The 21,428-nt window shown below is 38.8% G+C and overlaps 1 protein-coding gene across 1 annotated transcript in view; it reads right to left on the reverse strand.

Annotated features, from left to right (window-relative positions):
* Nucleotides 1–21,428, reverse strand: part of LOC150080467 (transcription factor CP2-like protein 1) — a 442,462-nt gene that overhangs the window by 189,927 nt on the left and 231,107 nt on the right. Inside the window, exons 10-11 of the mRNA XM_090380701.1 lie at nucleotides 9,333–9,401; nucleotides 9,144–9,185 (exon numbers count right to left, since the gene is read on the reverse strand). Coding sequence (XP_090236827.1) covers nucleotides 9,144–9,185; nucleotides 9,333–9,401 — 111 coding nt within the window. The remainder of the gene's footprint in view (nucleotides 1–9,143; nucleotides 9,186–9,332; nucleotides 9,402–21,428) is intronic.

Raw genomic sequence — 21,428 nt, forward strand, 5'->3', positions numbered from 1 at the left:
GCAGTAACCCCAGAGTAACGTATCAACTCTATGGTACTACACTGACAGTGGTAGAGAATGAAAAGGACCTGGGGGTAATTGTGCAGGCAGATATGAAGTTCTCTGAGCAGTGCAGATGGTCTGCAAAAGTTGTTCACGGTGCCTTGTCAATGATATACTGTACAGGAATTTTTCTAGCAGGGATAAGAAGGTGATTATCCACTTATATAAGACAATGGTCAGGTCACACCTTGAGTACTGTAGGCCTCATTTTAAGAAAGATGTAAAACTCATGAAACGAGTACAGAGAAGGGCAACAAGATTAGTGAATGGAATGAAGGGTTTCTCTTACGAAGAAATGGTTAAGTTTAGCAGATTACAGTGTCTGGAGACTAGGCACCTGCAAGGTGATCTGATTAAGGTGTATAAAGCCTTAAATGGTTTGAGCATGCTCAATGCTGACGGGATTCTTCCTCTTGCTCAGAATAATCACCTGAGGGGGCATAAATTCTAATTGGGGAAAGACAGTTGTAGGATAGATGTGTGGAAGTTTGCCTTTAGCCAGCAGGTAGTTGATTGGTGGAACAGACTTCCATTTCTTGTTGTGGAAGTTGATAGCCTAAATAAATTTAAGGCTGAGCTAGACAGGTATTTGAAATAAATGGAAGGGTGAAATGGGAGTGGTTTTTTTTTTTTTTTTTTTGGCTGATGCTGCATAAGCATGCTTTCTTGCATCGTATGCCTCTACTAATGGTAATATCCTCTACGTCATCAACTTTTGCAAAAGGGATAGGTCAATGTCATCTACTTATGCAAAAGGGATAGGTGGAACAGGACTCTGGTCCTGTTCCACCTATCCATAATATATATTCCCAGTCTCACTGACAACAGAGTCATGATGCCTGATGCACAGGAGTTAGCTCTGGCATTGAGTTGGGCAGCTCAGAGCTTGATAGGCCCTCATATTAATTTCTTCAAGGGCATCTAATGATATTAAGAGAAGGAGACCAGCAGAATTACTTAACAAGTACAGGTCAATGTTGAAAAAAAGCCTTGAGTTTAGGTTGAATTTGAAAGTGTCTGCAATTCTGCCCAGACACAATAGGAGGGAGTATATGACGATAGCCTTGTCGATCAATTTGGCCTTAGAGAGATTGTAAAAGGCTCTCTTGAGTGTTTTAGAATCTTTCTCAGCCTGTCTCTGCTTGTTAACAGGAGAGACTGCTTCTACAGGGATGGGATACACTTAAATAGAAAGGGTGCAAGAATATTTGCTGATGCTATCGAGGCAGAGTTAGGTGGGTCGGAAAACTACTAGCTTGTGGGGGGGGAATACACGGACTAATAGATTAACAGCAGCCGCTGGCAGAGGTGAACGTGATTCTTCCACTGCTTCTATTGAAATGAGCAGCAGAGTGGAAAACAAGGTGCTGGGAGTCATTGCAGAACAAGTAAATACATGGGCTGTGTTAGGGTAGCTAAGAATAGAAACAGGTGCGTGTGTACACCAATGCTAGGAGTTTCATAAATAAATTTGATGAATTTGAGGTGTTGGTAAAAACTTTAAAGGCAGATATTGTTGGGATAGCAAAAATGTGGTGTTGCACAGATATAAGGAATGCAGAACTGGAATTTCGGGAGTACAATGTGTACAGGATGGAAAGACAGGATAGGAAGGGAGAATGGGTTATGCCACTGGTGAAGAAACACAAAATCCAAGAAAGTACAGCCAGTTAACATGACTGAACAGTGCAGTGCCAAGTCAGTTTGGTGTAACATAAGCACTGGGAAAGGAAAATTGAGAGTAGGAGTATGTTATAGGCCTAATGACTCTGATGAGTACAGGGAATTTGAGTGGGTCAGTAAATCAGAGAATCAGTAATGGGGGATTTTAATTTCCCAGATATTGACTGGAATTTGTGGGTTGTTCACTCACACATTAGCAAGGCTTTTGTGGATTTATTGGATGATTGTTTTCTACAGCAACATGTTCGGGAGGCAACTAGATGGAGTAATACTGCTGATCTGATTATCAGTAATGATTCATCATGCATTAAGACTCTGCAGATTATCCCGGAGCAATATGGCCTTAGTTGCTAATGCTCCTAAAAACCAAAACAACAACAACAACAACTCTGCAGATAAAGGAACCACTAGGTGGCAGTGATCACAGTGTGCTGATTTGGGATTTACTTAATGAGGCAACTACCATCAGGAGTAAAGGGAAGGTTTGTGCTTTCGTAAAGGTGACTACACTAGTCTGAGACAGTATTTAAATTCTATACAGTGTGACCAACTGATGATGTTACCAACAGCAAATTCAAAATGGGAAGCATTCAAAGAATTAGTCTTGGAAGCTACTAGGCTTTTCATACCAACTAAGAAATACTGTTCAAGATTTAGTCCTAAATGGATGTCAAATGAACTAATTAGACATGTGGCAAAGAAGAAAATGCATGGGATACATATAAATTAACAAGTGACACAGAAGCCTAAGATAGATACAAGTTTGTCTGTAAACAAGTCACAAAGCAGGCTAGTCAGGCAAAGGCAGCTTACGAGAAATCTTTGGCAAAGGATGCAAAGAAAAACAGCAAAGAGTTCTTTACTTATGTAAACTCTAGATGGAAGGGGATGAATCAGAATGGTCCACTTGATATCGAAGGTTGAACTGTTGATGATCCTGCTCAGATGATGTTACCAACAGCAAATTCAAAATGGGAAGCATTCAAAGAATTAGTCTTGGAAGCTACTAGGCTTTTCATACCAACTAAGAAATACTGTTCAAGATTTAGTCCTAAATGGATGTCAGATGAACTAATTAGACATGTGGCAAAGAAGAAAATGCATGGGATACATATAAATTAACAAGTGACACAGAAGCCTAAGATAGATACAAGTTGGTCTGTAAACAAGTCACAAAGCAGGCTAGTCAGGCAAAGGCAGCTTACGAGAAATCTTTGGCAAAGGATGCAAAGAAAAACAGCAAAGAGTTCTTTACTTATGTAAACTCTAGAAGGAACGGGATGAATCAGAATGGTCCACTTGATATCGAAGGTTGAACTGTTGATGATCCTGCTCAGATAGCTGACAAACTGAATGAGTATTTTGCATCTACATTCACACGTGAGGAGTTATTCAGGGAGGGGAATGTCATAAGTGTATTCAACTCTGGCAGTAAGCTAGATAATCTTGTAATAACTGAGAGTGTTGTGCAGAAGAAATTGTTAAAGATAAACATAAGAAAGGCACCTAGGGTGGATGGAATCTATCCAGTTATATTAAAGGAGGCAGCAAAGGAAGTAAGCAAACCCTTAGACATAATTATGAGAGCTTCCTTGGACTCAGGGAAGGTACCCATGGACTGGAGATGTGCAAATGTGACCCCAATTCACAAAGGAGGATAAAAGGGTGACACAAATTATAGATCTGTTAGTTTAGCAGCATATTGGAGCAGTAATGTTTCCTATGAAGATGTAATGGAGGATCATGTTCTTCAATATAAAGACTTTGGAGGGGAGAAGTCCTGAAAGCTCCTAGAGCTGTCCTCAGGGCACAGTGCTGTATGATGTTCAGCCGTTCTAATGTGCTTACTCTAGCAGAGTCATATACTGAAGAACCATAATACAGGTGTGAATGGATTAGGGACTTGTACAAGAGTAGTAAGGTATACCGATCAGCTCCCCATGACATGGATGTTTGTTTGTTTGTTTTAGTTAGTTGTTGGCGCATCGGCTTCTGTGGCCATAATGCACCTCCCAAGGTTTTTGCAGTACTCTGATCCAATCCCGAGGCGGGATTCGAACTCACGACCTTTGGGTTGCCAGGCAGGCACTTTACCCACCCAGCTAGTCCGGTCGGCCCATGACATGGACGAGACTGATCGAAGTATATTCAAATGCTTTAGACAAGTAGTTCTTAAATGAGTGATGTGAGCTTGGAAGTTTAGCTTACTATCCAATATCAGTCCAAGAAATCTAACAGTATTAAGAAGTGGGATTGGAGTTTTGTTTATTTCTAGTTCAGGATCAGGATGTAGCGCATGTAGCTTGCAGAAGTGAGTGGCAGTGCATTTATTTTCTGACAGTCAATAATCGTTCCGTGAAGTCCAGGATTCTATTTTGTTTATGGCTAGTTGGAGCTGCTGTTCGACGGCGTTCATACTTTTAGACTGACAGGTAAGGTCATCTGCATACATGTACGTTTCAACTGTTTTTGGGGTGTCCCACATCATATTGCTAACTCTAATTGCAAATAGTGTTGGACTAAGTATCAAACCCTGAGGCACGCCTTCCTCTTGAATGTGAGATGTAGAAAGTATGTTTTTATATTGGACCTGAAAATATCAAAGCCGCAAGAAATTTTGAATTACATCAGGCAACTGTCCCCATAGACCTAGATAGTAAAGATCCATTATAATACTATGACACCAAGTAGCGTTGAATGCCTTTTCAAGATATAAGTTTACCATGACTAGATGCTGTTTCATGACAAAGGCATTGTGAATATGAGATTGAGCTTTTATAATGAGTCTTGTATGAACCATCCTTTTGAAAATTTTTCCTACGCAGCTCGTGAGAGATATTAGTCTATAATTTTGAATCAGAGTACTATCTTTGCCTAGTTTTGGTATTGTAATAATGAATGAATGGTGTCAGGAAGAAGGATAGGCATTTTCAGAGAAGATTTAACTGAAAGGGTAGCCGTGGGGATAAGCACCGGACCTCCAGTAACAACAACATGGGTTCGAGCCTCGGAAAAAAAATAAATTTATAAAAAATCACCTGAGAGGGCATAAATTCAAATTGAGGAAAGACAGATGTAGGATAGATGTGCGGAAATTTGCCTTTAGCCAGCGGGTGGTTGGTAGGTGGAACAGACTTCCATCCCTTGTGGTGGAGGTTGATAGCCTAAATAAGTTTAAGGCTCAGCTGGACAGGTATTTTGAACGAACAGAGGGGGTGAAGTGGAAGTGGGTTTTTTTTTTTTTTTTTTGGCTGATGCTGCATAAGCTTGCTTTCTTGCATCAAATGCCTCTACTAATGCTAATGCTAAAGATCCAATTGTAGAAAATCAACTGGGTACACAAGTCCTCTTCGTGTAAATGCTTCAGCATAATATAATGAACGCCATTTGGGCCTGAAGCACTGTTGGGGAGATCTATTTAATAATTTTTTCAGTTCTATTAGTGTAAAAGGTTGGTTGTACGGAAAGGAGCAGTGCATTGAGAAGTTGATTTTATGCTGTACTGCACCATCTTTAATGCTCTGGAAGGAGGAAGCATAGGAGAGAGAGAGAGAGAGAGAAGCAGAGATGGTGGCAAAAGATTCTGCTATCACATTGGCAACTTCTTCAGGAGTGGACGTGTCTTTCCCTTTCCAGTGAAGTATCGGAGAGGGCAGCTGAAAAAATTTGCCATTTAGCGCCTGTACAGTCTCCAGATGATCTGTGTGTCAGTGTCTTTTGTGATGATTGATGCAAAAGCAACCCACGAATCACGTTTAGCTTTCCTTCTAATTCGCTTTGCTTTTTCTTTAAACCTTTTATAAACAATTAAATTACTGATACTAGGACACTTCCAGAAATTATTCCATGCATGGTTTTTCTCTTGTTTGGCATTAGAACACTCTGTATTCCACCAGTGATTTGTGAGTGCTATATGAATTGGATTTTGGAATAAAAGCATTTGCCGCAGTCAGAATCTGATTGGTGATGTAAGTAGTTACATCATCAATAGTTTTCTGTTGAACATAAATTCTGTCTAAAAGCATTTAGGCAGAATAGCCATCTTGCTAAACTTCCTTAAATTTATTTAGGCTATCAACTTCCACAACAAAAGATGGTAGTCTGTTCAACCAATCAACTACCCGCTGGCTAAAGGCAAACTTCGGAACATCTATCCTACAGAAGTAGGATAGATGTGCATATACTTACATTTGCATCCATTGCTGCTGCTTTGCGCGCTTCAGTGCATTTGCCATATCTTATCCTGTTTATTTAACCTTCAAACATCTTATCTGTTTTTACTCTAATACTATCAATTTAAGAATTAGTTATCTGCTGCTTTGCACGATACTATTCTTAAAAATACACCCATTTATGTTTTTCAGTCTTTTGATCATTTTGTTTGTAACTCTGTTTTGCCATTTAGCCTATGCTAGCTTTAATCTTTAGTTAATCTACTCCTTTTCCTTGTGGCCTTTAATGTTATTAGCATTGGCATTTATTATTATTATATATATATAAGTTTGTATTATTATTGAATAAAGTATGCATGAATGGATGTGAAAGTTACACAAAGTGCCAGTAACTAGAAGCGTGTGCAAAGTAGAAAAAGAAGCATAATAGTAGATTTGTGAAAGGTGAAAGAATGTTAATATCCTAAAGGTTATGATGAATTAAGAGAATTATGGGCTGAATTACCCAGACAATAAATAGTGGGAGAACTGTAAAGTAAAAATAGTACATCAAAATGATGCACTAATTTTCACAAATCAACTACACTTCTTTTTCTACTTTCCACACCCTTCTAGTTACTGGCACTTTGTGTAACTTCCACATCCATTTATGCATACTTATATCAACAGAATACCTCTTCATCATATGTAACTTTTTAAACATTGCCTTTAAGAGGTTACATTTAATATTCATTTATATATATATATATATATATATATGTTTTATAGGAAGCAACAGTTTAATATATTATTAATAATAAAAATAATAATAATAATGGATTATGGACCTGGGACACCGCTATATGCAGAAAGTACCCAACAACCATAATTTCTACATAAGTTAGTAGTCGTGAAGGGCAATGTGCTAACGTTATGGTACTAGTAACGCTAGTTATGGAGGATAAAGGGTGAATGGAACTGAAATCGCTATCATGGTGAACAAAGAAGGGAGCTAAGATAAAGGAGAAGTAATAAGGAATAATAAGAATTCATAAGAATAACTTAGTGCTGTTCATCCTGTGATTTCAGTGCCTTTTTCAGGGGCCAGCTGAGGAAACCAATGGAGAAAACAGCAATAAGTGGATATAACCTCTGTTTCTGACATGAAATATACAACCACGTGGTACACGTGAAAAGTAGGCAAAGTAGCCAAAATAATTTGTTTAAATTTAATATTGATTTTGATAATGTGGCACGTATATATCATGGCTGACCCAACAGAGGCTGGAAGTAAAGATTAAAAGAATAACAGGAATAAAAAGAATAACAAGAATAAAAAGCAAGAAATGGGATTACTTAAGTGGGGTCATAGCGATCTGCACAGCTGTGGAGAAATAAAATGCCTAGACTGAATGTGGGCTACGGTATATGGTATAGGCTGGCGACCCCTGGTGTAAAGAATCGGGAAAGTTTTAAAAATTAAATAAATTAATTAGGTTGGGCTAGTTACCCCATGTGTTACAGGTTGGAGATGTATTCAAATAAATTAAATGGGATTAAGAATCTGCAGATAAAAAAAAAATGGGAGTAGAAGTGTGTTATAGGCCTAATAGCTCTGATGAGTATAATGAACAAATACAGAGAAATAGAGTGGGCCAGTAAATAAGAATGTCTTATAATGGAGGATTTTAACTTTCTAGATATTAACTGGAACTTGTGGATTGGTCACCCACACTAGCAAGGCTTTTGTAGATTTATTGGATGACTGTTTTCTACAGCAGCAGGTTATAGGACAACAAGAGAGAGCAATACTCTTGATCTGATTATCAGTAGTGATTCTTCATGCATTAAGAATCTGCAGATAAAAGAACCATTAGGTGGCAGTGATCACAGAAGATTGATGTGGGATTTACTTAAACATGTAACTACCATCAAGGATAAAAGGAAGGGGATTTTGCTTTCATAAAGGAGACTACAGTGGTCTCACACAGTTTTTAAATTCTGTACAGTAGAACCAACTAATGTTGGTAACAACAACAAATTCAAAATGGGAAGCAGCATTCGGAAAAATAATCTAGAAGCTACTAGGTTTTTCATGCCAACTAAAGAATACAGTACAAGACTTAGACCTAGATGAACTACTGAGACATGTGGCAGAGTAAAAAAAATGCATAGGCTGCATAAATAATTATCAGGCAATACAAAAGCCTACAGTAGATATAAAGTATTCTGCAATCGAGTCACAAAGGAGGTTAGGCAAGCCAAGGCACATAACAAGAAGTCTTTGGCAAAGAATATCAAGAAAAGCAGCAAAGACTTTACTTATAATAACAGTAGAAGGAATGGGATGAATCACATTGGCCCACTTCATGTCGATAGTTTAATTGTTGATGATCCTGCTCAGGTTGCTGAGAGGCTGAATAAGTATTTTGCATCAACATTCACACGTGAGAATTTTTTAGAGAGGAGGGATGACAGAAATTATCAAACTTGAACAGGGAGCTAAATGAGTTTGTGATAAAGAGGAGAGTGAAAGAGCAATTGTTGAAATTAAACATAAAAAAGTCTACCGGGGTAAACAGGATCTATGCAATTATATTAAGGGAGACAACAAAGCAAAGAATGTAAACAAGACCTTAGCCATAATTATGAGAACATCTTTGGATTCAGGGGATGATCATAGACTGGAGAAGGCAAATGTATCGCAATTCATAAAGGGGAGGGATAAAAAGGTGGCATGAGTAATTTCAGACATGTTAGCTTACCTTCTGTTCCAGGGAAAATAATGGAGTCACTAGTTAAAGAAGTAATGCAGGAAAATTTACACATCAGTGTATTTAAACTTCAGTCAGAGCATGAGTTTCTTAAGGGGAAAGATGTTATTTGGTTTTTAGGAGCATTAGCAACTAAGGCCATATTGCTCCGGGATATGCGGCGGTCATTCCCTGACCTTTCTGCATCCTCTGTATTTGGTGGTCACGGGCTCGAACCCCAGTCTAATCAAGAAGCGTGTGCTATGCACTGCTGCTCCTGCCCACCCGGCTACGGAGGCACTCTTAAGGGGAAAGAATTACAATCTAAGCAACAACTCAGTTTTAAGTTGTAGTTGAGTCTGTAAACTCCACTAAAACTTGAAACTTCTGATATGATATAAAATTAGGTTTCTAATGAATTTTTCTGGATGTAAATGACAATATTATGGTGCTATGCAAATGAATTGAAGATGTTAGGCTACACTATCATTGAACATTGTGAACAATTACTTACCTCTCTAAATACAGTGCAGTCATATGATGGCTGATACTTTTCCTGAAATAAAAAAAAAAATTTAAAAAATGAATATACAAAATAAATAAATAAACAAAAATAAATGAACACAAATAAACAAAATATATTAATGTTATTAATTTATTTTGTTTATTTATTTTCAGTTACAAGTAAAAATATACATTTTACCTGTTCAGCTTGTGGTCTCTTTCCCATCTTTTCACGATCAGTCTTATGTTTTCGATCTGCACCTTTAGGCTAAAAACATATATAAATATACAAATTTTAAAATAATTAAATTACATCTGTAATCAAGAATTAATTTAATGAGTCTAAACCATAAGTACTGACTATTCACAACTAATTAAGAATTAAAGGGAAGGTACTGGACACTGCTCTTCTTGGACTAATGCAATTAGTGGAGTCCCTCATGCTTCAGTTCAGGGCTGCTTACTACTTTCAATATTTAATAACAATATTGATGAAGAAATATCAAGCTTATTGCCTGAGTTTGCAGATGAAGAAATGGTTGGCTGGGTAATTAATAACATTAGGATTAACAACAGGAATCAAGGGGCCCTACTGCAACAAATAATAAAAAATAAGTATAGATAGTAGCAGTAGTGGCATGTGATGCAAGAAAGCAAGTGTATGAGCTTATGCAGCATCAGCCAAAAAAAAAAAAAAAAAAAAAAATCACCATTCCCTCCAAATGCCTGTCCAGTTCCTCCTTAAATTTATTTAACCTATCAACTTCCACAACGACAGATGGAAGTTTGTTCCAGCAATTAACCACCCGCTGGCTAAAGGCAAATTTCTGCACATCTATTCTACATCTGTCTTTCCTTAATTTAAATTTATACCCCCTTAGGTTCGTAATCTGAACAAGTGGAAGGATCCCATCAGAATTCAGCGTGCTCAACCCATTCAAGGCCTTATACACCTCAATCAGATCACCGTGCAGGTGCCTAGTCTCCAGCCACTGCAATTTGCAGAACTTAAACCTCTCTTGGTAAGAGGATCCCTTCATTCCCCTCACCAATCTTGTTGCCCCTCTCTGTACACGCTCAAATAAATCTACATCCTTCCTAAAATGAGGCCTCCAGACCTGTACGCAGTACTCAAGGAGTGGCCTGACCATTGCCTTATACAGAGCGACAATCACCTCCTTCTCCCTGCTAGCAAAATTCCTATATATCATTGATAAAACCCCATGACCTGCCCTGGCAGCCTGTCTGCATTGCTCAGAAAACTTCATATCTGACTGCACAATTACTCCCAGGTCTTTTTCATTTTCTACCACCTTAAGTGTAGTACCACACAGTTGGTATGTTTCTCTGGGGTTACTTCTACCCATATGCAGTACTTTGCATTTGTGAAGGTTAAACTTCAGTTGCCACTTCTTAGCCCATCTGCCAAAATTATCTAGATCCTGTTGCAGTAGCACACTGCAGATAAGAGGTGATTAACACAGGATTAGTGAATTAGTGCAGGATTTCAAAGATTATTTAGTGTAGTGTAAAGTTTATTTTGATATGTTTTTTTTTTTTCCCCTGGAATAGTCTGATTTTTTAATATTATAAATACAATATTTTGAAAGTTTCTTTTATTAATGATTAGTAAATTTTAAAATGGTCATTACAAGATCTGCCTTGAACACTTCTTGCATCGTCAGAAGGCGCCTCCGTAGCCAGGTGGGAAGGAGCAGCATAGCACACGCATCTTGATTAGACTGGGGTTCAAGCCCATCACCACCAAATACGGACGATGCAGAAAGGTCAAGGAATGACCACCGCATATTCCCGGAGCAATATGGCCTTAGTTGCTAATGCTCCTAAGAATCAAATAACAACAAATTCGTCAGAGGGTACAATGACTCATACAGAAATAGCCGATGATGATTTCCGAATGAGTCATGATTTTATCCTTTGCAGACCTGTGGCATGTATTCCAAGATCGACCTAGTCGATAATCCTAGCTCACTTGGAAATTCTTTTCTTGGTCACCGCTGTAAGGAGTGCAGCAATCTTAACTTACAATTTGGTGCATTGCTAGAACAATTTGAGTCACTGAAAAAATGGGTGCTTGCCCTGGAGAATTATTATTATTATTAGTGGGTTTTTTTGCAGATTCTAGGGTTCCTCCATTCGCTGTTTTGTCGTCCTGTGGTGAGGAAGTGCCATCGCCGGCCACTTGTGCATAGTGTTGAAATATGTGAAGGTGTGATGTGTTTTTTTTTTTTTTTTTTTTTTTTTGTGTTGAGTGGTTGGCATCAGGCGATTTAGCAACTGGGGGACAATAAACACTAGTTTGATTGCCCTCTGTCTCACATCTCTAGCTGCGCAGAGGCAGGCTAGATTCATCTTTTAGCTCCTGCTGGGCATCCCCAGAACTGATGGTCTGGGGAAGCCCGTGAAAATATAGGAAAGGAGAGTGGATGTATAGCAGGGAAAAGATGGGGAAGGAGAGATTGGGGGGATATAGTGATAGAAATATGGAGATAATAGTTAGAGGCATCCACATAGAAATAGGGAGGAGTTGTTAGTTAAAGTGATAGAGTAGAGCACTAGACAGCATGTCCAGGAATCCCACCCCTTAGTAGGGGTCAGCAGTGCAAACTGCACCCCCAGGTGGGGGTCAGCACCATAAATCCCTCCCCTCAGCAGGGGCAGCAGGCAGCAAAGACTACACCCCAGGTTGGGGTCAGCAACAAAGATCCCACCCTCAGTAGGCAGTCAGCAGGCAGCGAAGATCACACCCCTCTGTAGGGGTCAGTAGCAAAGATCCCATCCCCTCAATGGGATCAGCAGGCAGCAAAGATCCCAACCCCAGGTGGGGGTCAGCAGCAATAGTTGCCACTCTCTGTAGGGGTCAGCAGGCAGTGAAGATACCACCCCAGGTTGGGGTGGGATCTTCACTGCCCTTGAGAATACTGTAACTGGGAGCTCATCAGGGACTCAAAGCTCTAGCAACCTACCAAGTGATGCACTCTAGATTTGGGCACCAGAACAGAATAGCCAAGTGCAAACTACTCCAGTTCAAAAGGATCTAGTTTTATTAGGAGACTCCATTGTCAGGGAAATATTTTTGGTAATAAGAATAGGTGGATAGAACCATGGTATGTCTGCCGGGAGCAACTATTAATGATGTCACCAACAGACTGTCAGATTTTAAAGGGGGGGGGGAGATAAAGAGAATATTATTATTTATGTGGAGACTAATGACATTAAGCATACACAACTGATGATTTTTTAAACAAATACAGGACCATGCTGAAGAAATGTTATGAGTTAGGTCATAATGTCTATGAGTCTGCAATTCTGTCCAGGCTTGATAGGAGGGGTTATATGCTGAAAGCCTTGTGAATTAATTCAAGACATGAAGAACTTTGCAAGGCTTTTGGGGGAAATTTCTATCAGCTTGGCCCACACTTGTAGGTAGAAGGAATCTGTTTTGTAGAGACGGCATATATTTAAACAAAAATGGTGCAAACGTTTTTGACAGTATTATTGAGGATACCTTAAAGGTTCAGGGAAACTGCTAGTTTGCGAGGGGCAAGTTATCTGATAATACTGGTCAAATTAAAGCTTGCACATACCTCCAGAGTTCTTGTTTGTTACCGCAACAGAACATATTGGCAAGAAGTTCTAAGAAAACTAATGCCAGGGAACTGAGCTTAAATAACTTTAAGGAGTGAATCAGGGTAGTTAACTATACAAGAACACTAAGTCGTAATTGTTTATACAGTAATGTAAGAAGTGTCGTTAATAAAATGAGTGATTTCGAACTGCTGGTTAGGACAAGTAACACTGACTTATTAATAGGGCTTATGGAAATGTGGTGCCACCCCGAAATAGGGGATGATGAGTTTCATCATCCCCTATTTTGGGGTGGCACCACATTCCAATATATTTAGGAAGGAAATGGCAGATAGAAGGGGTGGTGGGGTCATGCTTCTTATCAAAAGCAGCCTGAGCGGGATAAAAGCTTTCCTGGGTTCAGACATTTCGCATGCTATTATAGAATCTGTATGGTGTGAGATAGTTAAAAGCAAAGGTATAATGAGAGCGGCAGTAATCTACAAGTTAGGTGACTGTGAAGATTATGATGAGAGCCTCTACATGCAAATAGAAAGTAAACTTGAATGTCTTGTTATGGGTGATTTTAATTTGCCTCTAATTGATTGAAGTAAATGGGAAGGAAACTCCGCATGGAGGACAAAGTTTCTAAATCAACTAGGTGATTGCTATTTGTATCAACATGTCAGAGAAAGTACTAGGGGAAAGAATACTCTAGACCTCATCATCACCCATGAAACATGACTTAATAGGGCTGATAGTACAGAAACCAGTAGCAGGAAGTGATCACGGAGTTCTACAGTGGACAATGAAGAGAGAGGGGTAGCTGTAGTTAAAGGAAAAGGAATGGGTTATAATTTTAGTAAAGGAAATTATGTCGGCTTAAGATGCTACATGACCTCTATTAACTGGGTAGACATCACACACAGAGGGAATACAATTGAATTATGGTATGCCTTTAAAGCATTGATCACAGAAGCCTTGAATGTGTATATACCATTAAAAAATACTCCACGAGGAGCATTCCAAGTTGGATGAATAATGCAATTGCCAGATTACTTGAGCAGAAAAAGATGGCATGGAAAGTTACAGAGCAATAAAAAGTAATGAAGCCTATAACAGCTACAAATTGATCTGTAATAATGCCACAGAAAAGGTTAGGCTGGCAAAGGCAGATTATGAGAAATTGTTGGCAAAGACAGCAAAGAGGAAGATAAGTAATTCTTCACAAATATAAATGAAAAGAAGAGGACAAACCAGATTGGACCCTTATGCAATGGATGTGGGATAATATTAGATACCCCAGCTGAAATTGTAGATGAATTCAACAGTTATTTTGCATCGATATTTACAGAGGAAAAACCCTTTACATCAATGAGAAATTATGGGAGCGAAGTTTAAAAAAATGTAATTAATGATGATGAAATTTCACATGTTTATTTAATGAAAAAGCCTTTGAGCCTACAGGCCAGTAAGGCTCCTGGGGTTGATGACATATACCCTATAATTTTAAGGGAGGCAGCAAGTGAGTGCATTGAACCATTGAGGTTAATTATGAGACCAACACTGGACTCAGGAATGATTCCGCTGAATTGGAAAAGTGCCAACGTATCTCTAATGCATAAGGTCGTTTATAAGAGTAAAGTGGGAAATTACAGACCAGTTAGTCTAACTTCAGCAATTGGGAAAATCATGGAGACAATGATCAAGGATGGAATTCAGGATCGTTTAGATAGAAATGGAATTCTAAAGAATATGCAGCATGGTTTTGTAAAGGGAAAATCGTGTTTAACTAATCTGGTTAGCTATTTTGACAGGGTCACTCAAGAGCTGGACTTAGGGAATAATTTTGATATTGTTTATTTGGATTTCAAAAAGCATTTGATTCAGTCCCACATGAACGGTTACTTTATAAGCTGGAACAGGTTGGAATCACAGGGAAAATCCTTAGATGGACACCTGGATGGCTTCACGGCAGGAGGTAGAGGGTTGTCATAAATGGTTATTCCTCAGATTGGGTTCATGTAAGAAGTGGGGTTCCCCAAGGATCAGTATTGGGACCATTGTTGTTTTTGATTTTCATAAATGACATCGATGAAGGGATAGAAGGCGTGATGTCTAAATTTGCAGATGATATAAAGATTGGTGAAGTAGTTAATGATCACTGTCAAGCAGAGCTTCTTCAGAATGACCTAGATATCAGGGATGGTCAGAAAAATGGCAAGTGTGCTTTAATTCAGCAAATTGTAAGCTTTTACACCTGGGCAACAGTAACCCAAAATAGCTTGTACACTTGGGCCTTGGGTATTATCGAATAATTGCTGCTGTCAGACTATGGTGTCCTATCGATGATTTATCGAATAATTGCTAGTAGAGATAAGGACATCATAATCCCATTATATAAGGCTTTTTGTTAGACCACACTTGGAATACTGTGTTCAAGTATGGAGACTGCATCTAAAGAAAGACATTGTGCTTCTTGAACGGGTCCAAAAGATGGGTAACTCACCTGGTGAGATTGGCAAAAGGGCGTCCATATGAGGAAAGACTTGGAATATGTGGGTTACACAGCTTGGAAACTAGGCACCTTAGAGGAGACTTGATTGAGGTGTTTAAGGCTCTGAGAGGCATGAGTAAAATGAATGAGGACAAAATTTTCAGTTATACATGATTCTAGAACTAGGGGCCATAATTTCAAGTTATGGGGGCAGATGTTTAGACTGGATTACAGGAAGTTTTATTTTAGCCAGCTAGTTATAAATTACTGGAATGAGTTAACTACATGCTAGCAGTGGCTGACAGTTTGGGAAAATTCAAAGGTCAGCTCAATAATTACCTACATGAGGAGGGAAATGCATAGTAGTATAAATGGCATGTGATGCAAGAAAGCAAGTGTATGAGCTTACGCAGCATCAGCCAAAAAAAAAAAAAAAATTTACAAAACAATTTCCTCTAAATGTTTGTCAAGTTCCTCCTTAAATTTATTTAACCTATCAACCTATCATGGTGCAAGGAAGCCATAGGCTTCCTTGCACCATGTGGCCATTGCTAATACTAATATCCAGAAAAAATTGGACAGATGGGCTAAGAAGTGGCAATTGAGATTTAACATTAATTAATGAAAAATACTACATATAATTGGCCTGTTATTCTGTAGTAATCCCAGAATAACATGCCAATTGGGTGGTATATACTCAAGGTGAGTAAAAGAAATCCAGGAGTAATTGTTAATGGGGTTCTGTTAATGATAGGACTTCTTCAAGCAGGGAAAAAAAGGTGACTAATAGGCAACGGTTAGGCTGCACACAGGTAATCTAAGAATAACATGCCAATTGGGTGGTACCATACTAAAGATGGAGAACAATAGAAATCCAAGGGCAACTGTACCGTCCAACAAGAAATGTTTTCTGAGCATTGTAGACACACTGCTAGGACAGCTCATGGGGTTTGGTTAATGCTACAGAGAAATTTTTCCTGCAGGGAAAAGGTGATTATCCTGTTGTATAAGGCAATAGTTAGGCTGCATACAGTTCTGGAAGCTGCATTTTTAAAAAGAATGTTGAACTGTTAAAACAGGTGCAGAGAAAAGCAACAAGATTAGTCGGGAACACAAAAGAGTGCAGGCTAAATATGCAAAAATTTTATTTTAGCCAGAGTGATTGCTGGAAAGACTTCAGTTCAGCAATTTGAAGCTGTTGGAAAATATAAACCTGTGAGGTCACCTGATTCAAGTGTTTAAGGCTACAAATGGATTGGGCATATTAAATGGTGGTGGTGGTGACATCCTTACTCTTTCTCATACTACACACAAAAGGGGAAATAAATTTAAATTGAAAAAGGATGGCTGCAGGCTAAATATGCAAAAATTTTATTTTAGCCAGAGTGATTGCTGGAAAAACTTCCATCTTGTGTTGTGGCAGGTTGAACAAATTTGAAGAAATTTTCTGATAGAGGACTTGTTGGGGAGAGAAAAAATATTTACATTAGCAGGATTCATGAGAGGTTTCATTTTATTTGATGTCCAGTCTGCCCACACACCACAGAGCTCAAGGAGATGCCCACTATCTGTCAGACATGGTTGACCCTTGCAGGCAAACCCACTGGCTAATTCATTTAGCCAGCAATTTGTTAATTACTGGAACAAGTTACTTCCAAGGGTAATTTAGACTGACAGTTTTGGGAAATTCAAAAGGTCAGCTGGATAGTTGACTACGTGAGGAAGGAAAAACACAGGTTGTTTATTTTCTTTTTATTTTTTACATAGTTTTTTTTTATTTAGTTACTTATCTTATTTGATTTTTTGGCAGTGCAGCAAAAGCCCATGGCTTCCTTGCACTGAACAGCTATACTAATACTGGGTGAGCCATCTCAGGATCTCCCTTCTTGCCAAAACAAGGGCCAAAGTGGTGTGTTGAAGCATACATATTATATTAATATATAAGTAAATCTATTCACATGCAAATAATTAATCTATTAATATGTATGCAAATAATTAATAATATATATTAATTCATACATCAGAACATATATATATCAATAATTAATCTGCTATACATTTTAACCGAGTGGTCAGGAGCGGGAGTGCAGTAGCACACGCTCTTTGAGTAGACCGGGGTTCAAGCCCCTGACTGCTGAATACGGTCGATTTGCCAACCTGCACTGGACCAGCATGGCAGATTATGGTCCATTTTCCTCAGTATGAATTGTTGAGGAGGCTTCCATCCTGTAGTGGGTTGATAATGGCTGCAGTTTACCTTTTTTTTTTTTTTATTACATTTTAAAAATGTCAGACATTGCCAGGAAGCTGTTTCAAAGCTTGCCCACATCTTATCAGCTGGTGATGAGAATGCTTAGCACAGGGCAGGGGGATTATTTCATTTCAGCAGTTTAAATCAAAATTTTACACTGTACTTTGTTAAAATGTAATCATGGGAATATTATTACTCTGGCTAACATCCCCACATACATAATCAAGTAATGAGGCTGCACCAAGAAGAGGTTAACTGAGACAAAAAATACATACAAAACAAGTCAGTTAACGTATGCAGTGTTGTATTTCGGGCACATTAGCAAATAATAATTATTATTATTTATAACTGAAAATTGAGCAAAAAACAAAAACGTGTGAACTGAAAAATTGTTGTTTCTGTTGTAGTGGAAGTTGATAATTTAAATAAATTCAAGGAAGAACTAGACAAACAGTGTCATGATTTTTTTTTTTGTTTTTATTTTTAGCTGATGCCGTATAAGCTTACTTTCTTGCATCATTTGCCACTGATAATGCTAAATCATTCTAAAGAGCAAAATATGAAATTTAGCACTATTACATCGGATGAAAGGAAAGACAAAGAAATAATAATTGTCTGATTTCTTTGATAAATTTTAATGAAATTTGAGATGGCTTGACAAATTCTTGTGTCTTCTTCGCATTGACACATCTTCCAGGTCAGAGTTTGTTATTTGGTTTTTAGGAGCATTAGCAACTAAGGCCATATTGCTCCGAGAATATGCGGTGGTCATTCCCTGACCTTTCCGCATCCTCCGTATTTGGTGGTGATGGGCTTGAACCCCGGTCTAATCAAGAAGCCTGTGCTACGCACTGCTGCTACTTCCCACCTGGCTACGAAGGTGCCTCCAGGTCAGAGGAGTTTACAATAGCAGTCACAGGTTTAAACAACCGTTCACTCAGTAAGCGTGTACTACTGCACTTTCACTCCGGAACACTCTGCTACATCAGGCCTAAATTTCTAAATGACGAAATATAAAGTTTCACAAAAATCCATCCATTGAAAGTAGAGTTATTATATGAGAAAAGGGGGGGGGGGGAATAATAATAAGAAGAAATGATTTCTTTATTTCTATTGGTCCAATTTTAAAGAAATTTGGAACAGCTTTCAAATCTTTGAAAGGAAATCTTTTTTGTTTTCATGGAAATCCCTGTACAGCCTACAGCCACTCCTCAGCTTATGTAATTATCATTAGTAAAGGCACATGATGCAAAAAAGCAAGCTTATATAGCATCAGCCAAAAAAAAAAAAAAAAACCTTCTCATTTCACCCATCCATTCGCTCCAAATGTTTGTCTAGTTCTGCCTTGAATCTATTTAAGCTATCAACTTCTACAATGACAGATGAAAATTTGTTCCAGAAATCAACCTACGTGGTCTTAATTCCAATCTCAACGATGTCCATTTCCACTTGCAGTCTGGCCAAACCCCATGTACTTTTTCTGACTGAATCTCGGTTATCAGTTGATTCAACTACTTCTCATCTCAGATGTCCAAATTATTTGCTGTATGATTCCTTTCGCCTCAAAGGTGGTACTTGTGCATATGTCCGTTCTGATATTCCCTGTCAGAGACTTGGCAATTTGGAATCTCCTCTCTTTGATCTTCTCTGTCTTAAAATCTCTCTACCTCATTGTGTCAAATTCATCTGTTGTCTCTACCGTTCTCCCAACTCCACTAATCACTTGGAGCTCTTTGACTTCCTCTCTTTGCAACTTGACTTTCTCCAGTCTAACTTTCCTAACAGTGAGGTAATTTTCCTTGGTGATTTTAACGTTCACAACTCCAGCTGGCTTCCATTTTCTAGTCACACCGACCCAGCAGGTCGAGATGCTGAGGCTTTTGCAATTACTAATAACCTAGCACAGATTGTTCATTTACCTACAAGAATACCGGACAATCCTAATCATACAGCCAATACGCTTGATCTTTTTCTCACAAACAACCCTTCTAAGTACAAGGTCGAAGTGAGAGGTCCTTTAGGCACTTCAGATCACAACTTGGTGATTGTCTCTTCTCCAATGGAACCTTTTATCTCATGGCTATTCCCAACCTCGTATTGTTTGGCATTACAAGAATGCAAAATGGGATGACCTGCGAGACTTCTTTTCTTCTTTTCCTTGGTCTGATTACTGTTTCAAAACTTCTGATGTCAACGTTTGCTCAGATCGTGTCCGTGAAATTATTCTTGCAGGAATGGAATCCTTTATCCCACACTCCACTTTAAAATCTCGTCCTTTATCTAAACCTTGGTTTTCCAATAAATGTGCTAAGGCTGTTCAAGAGAAGAATGTTGCATATCGTAATTGCCTTGTTTCTAATTCTTCAGTTTCATTTTCTGCCTACACCAAAGCTCGCAACAATTGTAAAGCAGTTATTAATCAGTCCAAACTAGAGTTTGAACAGGCTAAGAGTAGAAAATTTGCTTCTTGCCCTAATGGTAGCCGAGCATTCTGGTCTCTTGCCAAAGCTATTGGCCGCAACTTTTGCCCATCTCTGCTCCCACCTCTGTCCAAACCAGATGGTTCTGTTGTCACTTCAGCCAAGGATAAAGCTGACCTGCTAGCATCCCATTTTTCTTCCAGCTCATGTATTAATGATCTTGGTAAAACACCTCCCACCATTCCTAACACGCTCCATTCAATGCCTCCTGTGGTCTTCCGTCAAAAGGATATCAGAAGGATTTTGATGAATCTTGATGCTAAGAAAGCTCCAGGTCCTGATGGTATTTCTCCACTTGTTCTCAAAACTTGTGCTCCTGAACTTACTCCTATTCTTTGCCACCTTTTTTCACTTTCTTATTCCAAAGGTGTTTTTCCTTCTGCTTGGAAATTTGCTCATATCCAGCCAGTTCCTAAAAAGGGTGACAAATCCCTCCCATCCAATTATCGTCCCATTGCAATTACTTCTACTCTTTCTAAAGTAATGGAGAAATCAATTAACCGCCAACTCTTATACTACCTAGAAACCTTCCGTCTGATCAACGATCGCCAGTATGGATTCCGTCAGTGTCGATCCACTGGTGATATTCTGGCTTATGTTACCCATTTATGGACTAATTCAATGGAAAGGTTCGGTGAAACACAAGTAGTTGCTCTTGACATCTCAAAGGCTTTTGATCGTGTTTGGCATAAAGGTCTTCTAAACAAGCTTCCATCTTATGGTTTGCCAACTGTTTTTAGTAATTGGTTATCCAGTTTTCTCTCTGATCGCTCACTGAGGGTGATGGTAGATGGCTCTCTGTCTTCTAACTTCTCCACTAATGCCGGTGTCCCCCAAGGTTCAGTTCTTTCCCCCACTCTTTTCCTCTTGTATATCAATGACCTTCTTCCATTGACTGGAAATCCTATCCATAGTTTTGCAGATGATAGCACATTGCATTCAACTTTCCATTTTGAGAAACCTTGTCCTGCTCAATCAGCTTTAAGTTCTCGAAAATCTGCTGCCAATTCCTTAAATGCCGATCTTCAGGTAATTCTCCAGTGGGGCAAAGACAACTTAGTTGATTTCAACCCTTCTAAAACTCAGTCTTGTCTTATATCTCGCAAAAAAGGATTCGTCTGCTCCTATGCTTATCTTTAGTGACACTCCGATTTCTAGGCAAAATGATATATCTCTTTTGGGGATTACCCTGACTTCTAATCTCTCTTGGCACAAGCACATTACAAATATTGCTTCCTCTGCATCTAAAAAACTTGGTTTTCTCTTTCGCTCTCGGCATTACTTTTCTTCCAAACAGCTGCTCACTCTGTATAAATCGCAAATCCGCCCTGCCATGGAATATTGTTCCCACATCTGGGGTGGTGCCCCCAAAACCTCTCTCAGGCTTCTTGATTCCATTCAGAAGAGGGCAGTTAGGTTAATTAATGATTCATCTCTAACAGAGTCTCTCCACTCGCTTTCTCATAGACGCACTGTTTC

The sequence above is a fragment of the Mastigoproctus giganteus genome, chromosome 9 (assembly GCF_048544385.1).
Source record: "Mastigoproctus giganteus isolate SK-2022 chromosome 9, ASM4854438v1, whole genome shotgun sequence".
Classification (NCBI taxonomy): domain Eukaryota; kingdom Metazoa; phylum Arthropoda; class Arachnida; order Uropygi; family Thelyphonidae; genus Mastigoproctus; species Mastigoproctus giganteus.